The sequence below is a fragment of the Pollachius pollachius genome, assembly GCF_949987615.1.
Source record: "Pollachius pollachius genome assembly, chromosome: 2".
Classification (NCBI taxonomy): Eukaryota; Metazoa; Chordata; class Actinopteri; order Gadiformes; family Gadidae; genus Pollachius; species Pollachius pollachius.
In genome coordinates, this window is record NC_136935.1 from 38139058 (window position 1) to 38150818 (window position 11761).

General features: G+C 41.4%; 2 protein-coding genes across 2 annotated transcripts; one reads left to right on the top strand and one right to left on the bottom strand.

Moving 5' to 3' along the window:
• The first annotated feature begins 1113 nt into the window (after positions 1-1113).
• On the top strand, positions 1114-5322 carry ucp1 (uncoupling protein 1). Its single transcript, XM_079758934.1, has 7 exons — positions 1114-1192; positions 1475-1605; positions 2149-2353; positions 2665-2862; positions 3252-3353; positions 4164-4344; positions 4809-5322. The coding sequence occupies exons 2-7, from the start codon at positions 1480-1482 to the stop codon at positions 4921-4923; spliced, it is 927 nt and encodes a 308-aa protein (XP_079615060.1). The 5' UTR covers positions 1114-1192; positions 1475-1479; the 3' UTR covers positions 4924-5322.
• An 8-nt stretch (positions 5323-5330) lies between these two features.
• Positions 5331-11339, bottom strand: elmod2 (ELMO/CED-12 domain containing 2). The gene is made up of 9 exons (XM_079758935.1): positions 11200-11339; positions 10102-10249; positions 9731-9759; positions 9091-9188; positions 8428-8557; positions 8154-8287; positions 7507-7575; positions 7180-7313; positions 5331-6798 (listed from the first exon to the last, which is right to left on the bottom strand). The coding sequence occupies exons 2-9, from the start codon at positions 10244-10246 to the stop codon at positions 6641-6643; spliced, it is 897 nt and encodes a 298-aa protein (XP_079615061.1). The 5' UTR covers positions 10247-10249; positions 11200-11339; the 3' UTR covers positions 5331-6640.
• Positions 11340-11761: the final 422 nt, after the last annotated feature.

The window sequence follows — 11761 nt, forward strand, 5'->3', positions numbered from 1 at the left end:
CCATCAGTGTCTCCTTGGTTTTGAGTGCATTAGGTTTGAATGGTCTCTGATCTTACACCCACGTAGAGGCTTGTCTACTTGGGGAGAGCCATTGGGAAACCTTGTTCCAATCACAGGGAGGCATGACCAACCCTGTGACGCAAGCTGCTTATCTCAACTCATGACCTTCAGTCTCCGGCCCGCGTCACCCCCCTGCTCCGCTGTCCGGCGTCTTTGGCTGCTGGAGTTAACCCAAACATGAGCCAAAGAGTGGAACCATTACTATCTTCCGTGGCTGTTACATAGGAACTCACAGATATTAGGACTAACGACCCAGAGTTCCTGTTCCCAGAACAGCTCAGACCTCGGACTCCAATCGTTGAGCAGGCCTCTGGTCAAGCAGCCCGACACTGGGGGACAACCTCACACATACCACCTTATAGTCGATGGATAGAGGGGAAGCCAACCGATTGCCAGCGCTGACCAGTTGTTAGCGTAGACTCGAAGGCTGTGAGACAGTGAGCCATGTGTCTTTAGCTTGATAGCTGAATTCTTGGTACTAGTAACCTTATCCTGGGTCACATTAATATCCATTTGACAGTAGCGTTTTACCCTTTTCTGACTATCTTCACACATTGATACTGACGTAAGGCTTCTGATTGGCTTTGAAGAACTAGAGAATGTTTTTGCCAAATAATTCTTATCAACCCCATACACTCCACAAAACGACTTAACCCTGAACATAGGATATGAGCAACGCGCTTCTTACAATTCATTTGAGAAACTGTCGTTATTAACTATGTAAAGTTTGGAATTGGATCATTAAATGAAGCAACTGCTTCTGTATGACCATGACAAAGATGTTGACAAGGGCTGTTTTCCTCAAAAGGTGCTGTAGTACAGGCGGCTGGAACAAAATTGAACATTGACTTTCTGACGGACATGGACTTTGGTTCTGACCCATGCTACCTTCCACAGGACGGCCCGCCCCCCCCCCCCCCCCCCCCCCCCCCCCCCCCGCCCCCCCACACACACACACACACACACAAACATACACACACACCCCACCCCCTACACTGTGTCGTAAAAAGGCCACCAGGAGATCTTATAAATACAGAGCAAAAGATGTACACTGCCTACCACTGCCATGTATGGATTATGAACTGAAATCAACAACCTGGAATAACAAGGAATTTGATATCCCCTCGACACTGTAAGTACACTTTTTTACTGAATGAATGACTCTAAACTTTGAGATTTGAGATTTGAGATTTCTACACTATTGCCTACCTTTAAATGTTACATGTATTAAATCAAGATAAAAAACCTTGGTGACATACATAAATAAACGTAATCATTTGTTTAAATTTGTGTGTGCTTGTGTGTGTGGGTGCGTGGCCGGGTGTGTGTGTGCATGCGTGTGCGTGTATGTGTGTGTATATGTATGTATGCACATATGTGTGTATGCCTGGTTGTTCCTCTCCCCCATTTCTAGGCACCATGGTGGGATTTAAGCCCTCAGACGTGCCCCCTCCCCTGGCCGTGAAGATGATTAGTGCGGGGGCAGCAGCCTGCGTTGGTGACCTCATCACCTTCCCCCTGGACACAGCCAAAGTCAGACTCCAGGTACTATACCAGGGACTCCACAAATGATCATTCATTCAAGGATTCCCTAGCCAAGTAACACAAGCATGACTGAGTAGCTTAACTCCTGTCTATTAGGCTTGTTAATGTCAATGTTATATTATGTTTGTTTGACATTGTCGCAAAATGTAGGTTGTGGTTATTGTAAAATGCTATTGTGTAGGGTCACTGTCTGTTAGAACAATAGATGGTCACACAGAAATCATGCCCAAAATACCAGTACAGCCTGTCCAAAACAACAGCATTGTCTATCTCCTCTCTCTCTCTCTCTCTCTCTCTCTCTCTCTCTCTCTCTCTCTCTCTCTCTCTTTCTCTCTCTCATTCTCAATCTTGCGCTCTCTCACTCAATTATCACATAGTCCATATTGCTTATCTCAAAAGCACTTAAACTCTATCCTGGAGCCACTTGAAACCAGTGACTCAGACTCCCTTCTGATATTTAACCGGATACGGTTTGACGCTTGAATGAATGAATCAACGCTGTACCTAAACGACTGTAATGAATGTATCAACCTTTGACCCCAGATTCAGGGTGAGCAGAAAGTGGAGGCAGCTAAGAACATCCGCTACAGGGGGGTGTTTGGCACCATGGCGACCATGGTGAAGACAGAAGGCCCCAAGTCTCTGTACAACGGGCTGATCGCCGGGCTGCAGAGGCAGGTCTGCTTCGCCTCCATCAGGATCGGACTGTACGATAACGTCAAGAACTTCTACAACGGCGACAAAGAACGTAAGTGGCTGGACATCTCATGGTAACTGCTTCGTTAACTAGTTACCGGTATCCAGTAATAAGGGAAGTTACTCGTTACTAGTAGGAGTTTAAATGAAGTCCAAATAGTATCTTAGCATTGGTGTTTTGGTATATGTCACATGGAAGTTCAATGTTTTTTAACATCATTTTTTACATCAAATAACAAACTGTATCTACCAATGAATGATAGATACATGTATCTTCATCAATGAGAATCCTCTCACATTACAACCCTTCTTCGGTTGATGGTCAGACCACCCAACTCTTATGACGTTAACCTGCCCTATCAGATGCAAGCGTTATCATCCGCATCCTGGCGGGCTGCACAACCGGTGCCATGGCGGTGTCCCTGGCCCAGCCCACCGACGTGGTGAAGGTGCGCTTCCAGGCCCAGATGAACCTGAAAGGGGTGGCCCGGCGCTACAACGGCACCATGCAGGCCTACAAACACATCTTCATGAACGAGGGCCTCCGAGGGCTCTGGAAAGGTGGGTTTTAAGACCACTGCCAGCTCATTAAGGACTTTTATCTAAAAATGAAATGCCGCTTTGGATGAAGATAAATTGTGGATAGTGAGATGGTGCATCGTTATAGTTTAAAACTGTTTGGTTGTTAAAGCAGTTGTTTTTGTCTTCAGTGCATTCAGTAAAAAAAGGATTTGAAGTCTGGCAAACAGATTAAACCAAAACCCTGGTTTTGGAGATAGCGAACAGCAGTGTTTAAAAGCACATGCATGGTTTATACCCAAGCACTCATGTAGTATCAGCCACCACCTTTACAGTACCTGTTGTATGGGAGAATAAAATCCACATGTTCTATAAACATATGTATCACTAAAAACAGCATGTTATTTGTGTTGGCATTACGTCTTCCTCAGGAACACTTCCTAACATCACCAGAAACGCGCTGGTCAACTGCACAGAGCTGGTGACCTACGACCTCATCAAAGAAGCCATCCTCAAACACAACCTGCTGTCAGGTAGGCGAAAACATGTGAAGTAGGGGAGACAGCTGATTGGGCACAATCCAACACACACCCCGCTCCCGCCCCCTTCACGCACGCACGCACGCACGCACGCACGCACGCACACACACACACACACACACACACACACACACACACACACACACACACACACACACACACACACACACACACACACACACACACACACACACACACACACACACACACACACACACACACACACACACACACACACACACACACACACTCCTCCCTCCCGACTTTTGTATCCTGGCCGATAACAGCGCACATACTGGCAGGGGACATTGTGTGTTTTTCCTTGAAAGGGAAATTGTTATTACTGCCGTTATCTCACTGCCTTGTTTGGATGATTGCCAAATATATGCAGTAGCGGTTTCAGCACTAGTCAGCAAAGAACAAAGGTATAAGCTCAAGGGACATTGCATTGATTATATCCGATATGGATATATAAAACTTAATAGGCTTAAATATGTTGCTGCTTATATACCTTGATGAAAAATGTTCCAGTTTTCCATTGGGTATGCTACATTGAACTAGGTCACAGACTATAAATGGCATCACTCTGAAACTTTGATTTGGTTAATTTAATGTACCTCCCATATATCAGACCCAGGGTTGAAAGGTTGATTTAAGTCATACCATATGTACCTTGTTTACCCAACAGAGTCTCATGTCATGCAATTGTATTATCTTGAATACAATCTATTAATGACTAACCCCATTTGTATAGATTTGACCGTTTCTTCATTGGTTGATGTGACATTTTGCTGATCCGTACAGACAACCTTCCCTGCCACTTTGTGTCTGCCTTCGGCGCCGGCTTTGTCACTACGGTTATCGCGTCCCCGGTGGACGTGGTGAAGACCCGCTACATGAACTCCCCCCCCGGTCAGTACAAGAGCGCCATCAACTGCGCCTGGACCATGATGACCAAGGAAGGACCGACTGCCTTCTACAAAGGGTAACCGTTATCTCCCTCCCTTTGTTACCTAACACAGAAACAGACCTAGGAAAACCCTGAATCTGTTTATAGGTTGGAAAAACAAGTGAAATTTAGGATTAGTGATTGTCATTCAGGTGTATAGTTTGAAATCATTTTTGATTTCAGGGTTACATGAGGTAAAGTTAGTCTATTAGCTCAGGTTTGTTAGGGTTGAGATCTATCCATTTAATTTCAATGCAGTAAAGTTACTAATGTTCTTTTTATCATTACATAATCGTGTTTATGTGAACACGACTTAGTTAATGGTTGTCTAATGTTGTCTAAGGTATTCGTTGACACATTATCACATAGGATTTCCACTAACCCTTACCCCTATACTAATGCCGTAAAATAGGCCTAATGCTTAAATCATGCTTTAATAATCTACCCTTAAGTGTAAAAACCATGAGAAAATTTCAATTGGTGTTCATTCCCTCCTGTAGATTTGTGCCTTCGTTCCTTCGGCTGGGATCATGGAACGTGGTGATGTTTGTGTCATTCGAGCAGATCAAGAGAGCCATGATGGCAACTAAGAAGAAGATGGATACACCCAGCTGAGCATGAACTAAACACTCAGAACCCCCCAGTCTCGATCTCAGTTTGGTTCCAACATCTCTCATCTTTTGCCTTCGGTTTTTTGTTAAAAGAAGTAATAATGTACCGCTAACATCTGGAAAGTGAACTTGCGTTTTAATAGAATTTGGTTTTACCCAATTGTATTTATTACATTGTTCTGGTCATTATGTGAGTAAATACTTGAACTGGCATTTACACAAACATCTCACAAATGGAACAGCTTGAATACTTGTGATAGATCTAATTTAGAGCAGCTTTTGCACCACCAAAATTGAAATTGTACCCAGCCCCAAAAGAAATGTCCACAACATGTAAAGCACTGTTTTTATGTACATTTAAAATATATTTGATATAATATATTGAAATTGTGCTTTTCTTCAGTCCATCTTAGATGGGGGGGGGGGGAGCTATTCTCTCCATTCAGTTTGGACACAAACGTCAAATAAAGGCATAAAAATGTGTGTTTATTAGCTCTCAGCAAGCCAAATCAGTCAGTCGTTACAAACAGTACACCTCCGGACACTTCACGTTGAAAACAGTGACAGTCTGGAGTTACAGGAAAACATTGGAGTGCCCCCCCTCCCTGCCCCAGATGTTAATTTGCCATTCTAATCCACTTCAAAATCGACCCTCTTGTGACTGCAGACATGAACGGGTCCACCCTGACGTACAGGGCAGCGGACTCACTGTAGCTATTGGTCACTAACTAGGGGAATTACTTTGTTTTTCAATTGCTTGCAATGGCATAATCAACATTGTACCAGGGGCCCTTAAACAGGTAGCAAAACAACCTCCCCGTTGTGTTCTAGTCATCTCTAGTCTAGAGTATATCAATAACAATTGAAACGCATTAAAACATGCACACGGTTAAAGAAGATGGAACCACACAATGAGGCATCCTAGGTATAAATGATGTTGCCTTGCCCGTCACACACAATCTGTGAACACTGCACAAAAATATCAAATTCCTGAGCAGGACAGTCATGACAACCGGTCGGGGATAATTTATATAAATACGTGAGAGAGAAAAGCTTGAAATGCAAGTTAAATAATACATAATTATAAATTTTAGCTAGCTAGCAACTTTACACTTTATAGCTATCGTCAATGTCGACATCATTTGGTTCACGGACCACTGGAAAGGTGCACAAAATATTACCACTGGAACACAATACAAAGCTGCTGAAGCCCTAAGACCTAATCAATGCAGAATAGTTGACCCTTTAGTCAGAATAGTCAACTAGTTGGAATGATCGTTTATTGGGTAAAGGGGTACAACTGTGCTCTAGCCAAATCACCAATTCCTTTTCTTTTTTATAGTAAAGCAATATCTGCAACTACAGCCATATTACATGTGTATATAAGTCATTATTTATAATTAATCAAATCTTTATTTTATCTTCTTCAATCAATTGTGGCAGGACAATTCAGGCTTCACCATAATAACCATATAAAAACTAAATCACAGAGGATATTTGTAATGTTCCACAACTCAAATCCAAACACACTTCATATTTCTCAATAATATTAGGTGGTCCAACTAATGGTCCATTGCAACTGGAAGAAGAGGTCCCCTTTCAAACTCCAGGTAAACTCATAGGTGTTTTTGGTGGGTTCAGGCAGCATAATGTGAGCAGCACCTTCATGGTTGTGTGGAATCGCGTGGTGCTACATTACTCCTGGGCCGGCGACAGGGAGGTTAGTGTTCGGAGGACACCGTCAGTGTGAGGGCCACCCCTGGCTCCTGGAGCGAGATCTTCACCTGGCTGTGGAACTTCTCCCTGTAGTGGTTGAACTCCATGATGCTCTGAGGTTTGGACGCCACCCAGAACTTGTCAAACTCGTAGGCCAGGTAACCTATGGCGAGGAAATGAGGTGCTGGTTAGAGGGTGACTGTTTATTTGTATCAATTGGCCAACTATTTCTAGTATAATTGCACTAATTGTCAAACCAATTCTACAAATTGTCTGATATTATTCCACATTCAACTAATTCGAACAATTCTCCCATACCTTTCTACTTTTTATACATTAAATATTAAAATGTTTTCAATAGGACAACTCCTTGAGATGGGCCATCTCATCGTCGAGGGGGTCCAACATATATATTATTATTGACTCAACAATATACTCAACTATGCACTGCACAAAAATGTTAACATTTTTCAGGGTTTCAAGAGCAAATATTGACAGAAGAGGATGGAAAGATCTAAACCCAAACCCAGGTATGTCTACTCACAGTACAGATGGTGGAAGTGGAGCAGTTCAGGGTTCCCAGTGACTGTGTTGTAAAAGTGGGGTTTCAGATCCCCGCTCTTTAGGAGACTGTAGGCCATCTCCGTCAGGTTAATGCCCACAATGGCGTAGGAGTACCTTCAAAACACAACACAGACCAACATCAGGGAAAGAGGTCCACTGTAGCTCCACTGATCAGAGCAACGAATCAATGGTTTGATCAAGGTTAAAGCTGTTAAAGCTTGAAACAAACACACATTTTAATCAAACCATTGTTATTTCACACATCTTTATACATGTGAATTATATATGTATACATATATATTCTTACCCCAGTTGGGGATGATTGGCATGAGAGAGCACCTGGCGGGCTTCCTCTGTGTAGTGTTCACTGAAAAACCTGCAACCAAGGAATAACAAGATGCTACATTCACTTTCTACTGCTGATTACTAGTTGATCCATCCATCCATGCGTTGAGCTAGCAACAATGTACTGAGTATTGATTGGATGGATTTTCTGTGAAATCAATTCATGATCAGCTTGTGGTTGAGAACCACTTGAATAAAGTCTGCATCTTTCAAAATGGAAGAAAGAGTATAACCTGTTCATGCTAATTTCAAGTTGGTTTCCCATCTTCAATTAAGATGAATGATAATGTATCAAAGGTTCATATATTTAATTTAAATGCTATACATGAAAAACGGCATTGCAAAAAAAGTGTACATTTTGTAGTTCGTCCCAATTCGACATTGCATTGACTATTCTCAACCTCACTTCCCTCTGTATAAAATTGTTGGCTAATTGACTCAATATGAATTTATTTCAGCCATCTCATTTCTCAAGCCACTATTGCCCAAATTAAAAAGGTTAATTTTGGCACATTTCCTCTCTGCTAAGTAAGCACTTCATCAGAACTTGTGTTCGGACAGCCAAGAAGAAATATAGCAGATCTCCACCAATCAGGTGCCTCTACTCACACAAGGTTGGTGAGGCCCAGCATTCCCATTCCTCTGAAGTCCGTCTTGGGGTCGTCACCTTGGAAACCAATGTCACCCCACTGCTTAGTTACCCTGGACTCTAGTTTCACTGTTGGCATCAACAGCTTCCATAGCTGTATTCAGGAAGGGAAAGGCTAGTTATTATTACCATCAATGTCACTATTTTATTCTTTTTTTGAAATTGCTAGAGATATTCAAATGTTGTTCTAGGCTATTAAGAAGGAACGCATGGGGGGGATGTTGTTACACATACCTTCAACAGCATGTCCTCGTGCTCCATGTTGTCTGAGCTGAAGGTCTTCTTCCTGAGATCCTCCACACAGGTGTACAAGTCGGCGTAGCCGGTGATCTGGAGGAGACAGGTGTGAAGACTCTTCCTGAACCTATAGGAGCAGAGGATGGAGGATGAAGCAGGCAACTAGGGATGTTACAATAGATAATCTTCATATTGATGAGATGCACTCATAGAAAATTTAAATCATTCCTGCAGACAGTGCTGTATAGAAAGTGCAGGGCGAAATTATGCTCCCATTATCTCTTAATGAGAATGACCTTAACAACGAAGAGTACAAGAAGGAGCCTAATGTAAATTTATACCGATTTTGTTTTGTTTTATTGAAGTATTTTTTAAAAGCATAAAAGCACCTATGTATTTAGCCTAACAATGTGACATGATATTCAAGGTCTACAATGTATTTATTGTAGACCTGCAAGAATCATGAAAGTATATACAATTATTCAAATATTCAAACTGCTTTAGAGCTACATGATAGAGACAAGAGAGATATTATCGCATATTGCGACCTCCCTTCATGGAACTCAAATAAATATCAAAAGGTCGAGGTCCACATCGAGATTAGATGCATTGATTGTGTCAGGTGAAAAATAATCTGAAGAAGTAAAAGAGGGTCTTTACAGGGGATCTTTCTGAGGTTTGACATTCTTGGCCTGAACAATGAGATCCACACACTGCTCCAGATTATCTCTGCTGGTCTGCAAAGAACCTCTCAAAACCTACACACACACACACACACAACAAAGCAAAAAAAACAAAAAAGTTGAAACAAGCATTTACAAGGTGGGAGAAGTGCAGTCAAAGTAAAGATAGCATGTGATTATACAACTATAATTATATCAATATAATACTAATATCTAACTTTTAACAGCCGGAACATGTTCATAGAATATTCCACATCGCTTTTAAAACTCTTGAACTAACCAGACTGATAACAATAGGCAAAGTAAGCTTTTAGGATAAGCTAATGATTGGTCCATTATTTATTACTCTTCAATAAATGACAAGGGGAAATGATAGGATAAAATGATAAAAAATAATTTGTGATGTCCATTGTAAGCCTATCATAGCTTAAAAACAACAACAAAAAAAAGTCTTTCATTGGAGAATATGAGAGCTGCTTGATTTACGCAGCTGTCAAATGTTTTATATAATATTAAACAAAAAATGAGCACACACACACACACACACACACACACACACACACACACTTTCTGTAGGACCACTACCAAGCTGGAAGAAATCTTATGGAATTTCTTACCTTATTCTTTGAAAACTGAAGAGAATGTTCTGGAAATAAATTCAAAATCAAGAGTTACAGCATCTCACAATACAGATTGTGGACATCAGAAGTCAAGGAGCACATGAACGTGATTAATGGTCCTCTATTCTAATTGTTACTTAAAACGACTTTAGAGTTTAGAGCTACTTCTAATTTGGAAGAATTCTGCAGGAATTTTCTTTAGCATGTGTATTGGTGGGACGTGGATGTTTAGGGGATAGAGCCTGGTAGGCCTCCCTGGTCTCCTCCACTACCTTATGTACATTTATAATACACTTCCACTCAGGGATTCACCTGGCCTGGCAAACTTATCGCTACGTCTTATAATATAATATTGTGACATGGTTCACCTGTTTTGGAGGTCCTGGTTGCTCCTGGCTGGAAACCAGCACATATTCTCTGCAGCTCACACTTCCCAGACACCTGCCTCACAACCCACTTCAACCAGTATCTGAGGAAGGATGAGTAGACATACTGCCAGATATAGCCCAGCATTCTCTGCGGAGAGACAAGAGTTCAGAGTTAAACAAAGAGATTACAGGCAAACATAGAAAAACTATCATGGCCATTACTTGAACTAGAGATTGCAGAACCATTTTCAAAACATTGTAGTATTATGTTTGCAATAAATCCCACAGGACACAGTCGTAGGATCAACTCCACGTGCCTTTACATTGTGGAATCATCCCCGTATTATCCAGACGATTCAACACAATGTATGCAATATACCGTAACGATTTGTAAAAAAATAAATAAATAAATAAATAAATAATTATCGTTCACAAACAATATCGATTTCATTTTCAAAACAATAATGTGAAAGCAGTACAGTTAATTACAGCAATAAAAATAAAATAAATACATTTAAGATGTATGTGGGCTACCACACAAAGGTTAACCCAATGGCCTACAGTAAGTCTATACTCTATCCCAGCTGTGATTCATTCTCCTGAACCCAGAGTCTAGAGTCTAGACACATCACTGACAATGAGAAGTAGGACAAACACTAACGTTAGTTAATTTTCCACATTTGGACGCAAACACGATTGCTAGCAGGTACGATAAGGCCCTGTTTGTGTTGTGGCTGCTTACTAATGCAACAAAAATACAAACAGTTTAGGCTTGAATCCCAGAAGTTCAATCCCCGGGCAAAAACAGATGCTAACCAGAGAGCTAATAGCTGTTGTTCAGCCATGGGCATAGCTTACCCCGGACTCATTATCAGGGCCCCGGGGCTGAATATATGATTACTAAAACATAACACATTCTGTATCTCTACTTGGTAGTACTGTGTGTCGTGTAGTACAATCTACGAACATCCAAGTAGGCATGTTAACGTTATCCCAGACAGTTGTCCATGTATAAACAACAGGTTGCTGTTGTGTTAGCTTAGCTAGCTAGCACAATAAAAGTAGCTACTTGGGTTTCACTCGCAAAAGCCAACTTACTCGATGATAATTTCCCGTGTAACCAGATATAACTAAGAAGTGCTTCTCAATTGGTTTATTTTTGGTACATTTAAATTTAACAAAAGTTAGAAGGCTATATTCCTGTGGGTGTTCTAGCCGCGCCGCTCACTCGGGCAGTCTTGAATGGGGAGTAACGTTAGTTGTAGCAATAAGGCAACACTACCATGTGTTCATTCTGCGTCACATGAAAACCAAACCTCTATGCATCGTCGATCCAAATTTATTTGAACGGAAATAGTATCATTGTCATTTATTAGATCCGTTGATTTTCCGTTGGCACTTGATACAAAGAATAATATTGAATTAAGCTTTCAGTCACTGCGTATTTATTTCACAATGCAACCACAAGGTGGCACCCTTATGCAACTATAATAAAGGCAAAGGGGAAGACCCGCATGTTTGCTGTTGGACATGGGACAAGTCTGCTAAATTACTCAATGAAAATAATGCCAGGGACTACATTATAAAACGCATGCATCACTTCCATTCTATTAAATATAGCCAGAGCAGGTCTGATATTTCGATGAGGGCAAATCAAAAT

Coding starts and splice junctions, on each gene's coding strand:
- ucp1 (XM_079758934.1), top strand. CDS start 1,480: ATGGTGGGATTTAAGCCCTCAGACGTGCCCCCTCCCCTGGCCGTGAAG. Junction 1,606..2,148: donor CAGCCAAAGTCAGACTCCAG/GTACTATACCAG, acceptor CTTTGACCCCAG/ATTCAGGGTGAGCAGAAAGT. Junction 2,863..3,251: donor CCTCCGAGGGCTCTGGAAAG/GTGGGTTTTAAG, acceptor CGTCTTCCTCAG/GAACACTTCCTAACATCACC.
- elmod2 (XM_079758935.1), bottom strand. CDS start 10,246: ATGCTGGGCTATATCTGGCAGTATGTCTACTCATCCTTCCTCAGATAC. Junction 7,314..7,506: donor GCCAATCATCCCCAACTGGG/GTAAGAATATAT, acceptor TGTGTTTTGAAG/GTACTCCTACGCCATTGTGG. Junction 6,799..7,179: donor CCACTTCCACCATCTGTACT/GTGAGTAGACAT, acceptor TCCTCGCCATAG/GTTACCTGGCCTACGAGTTT.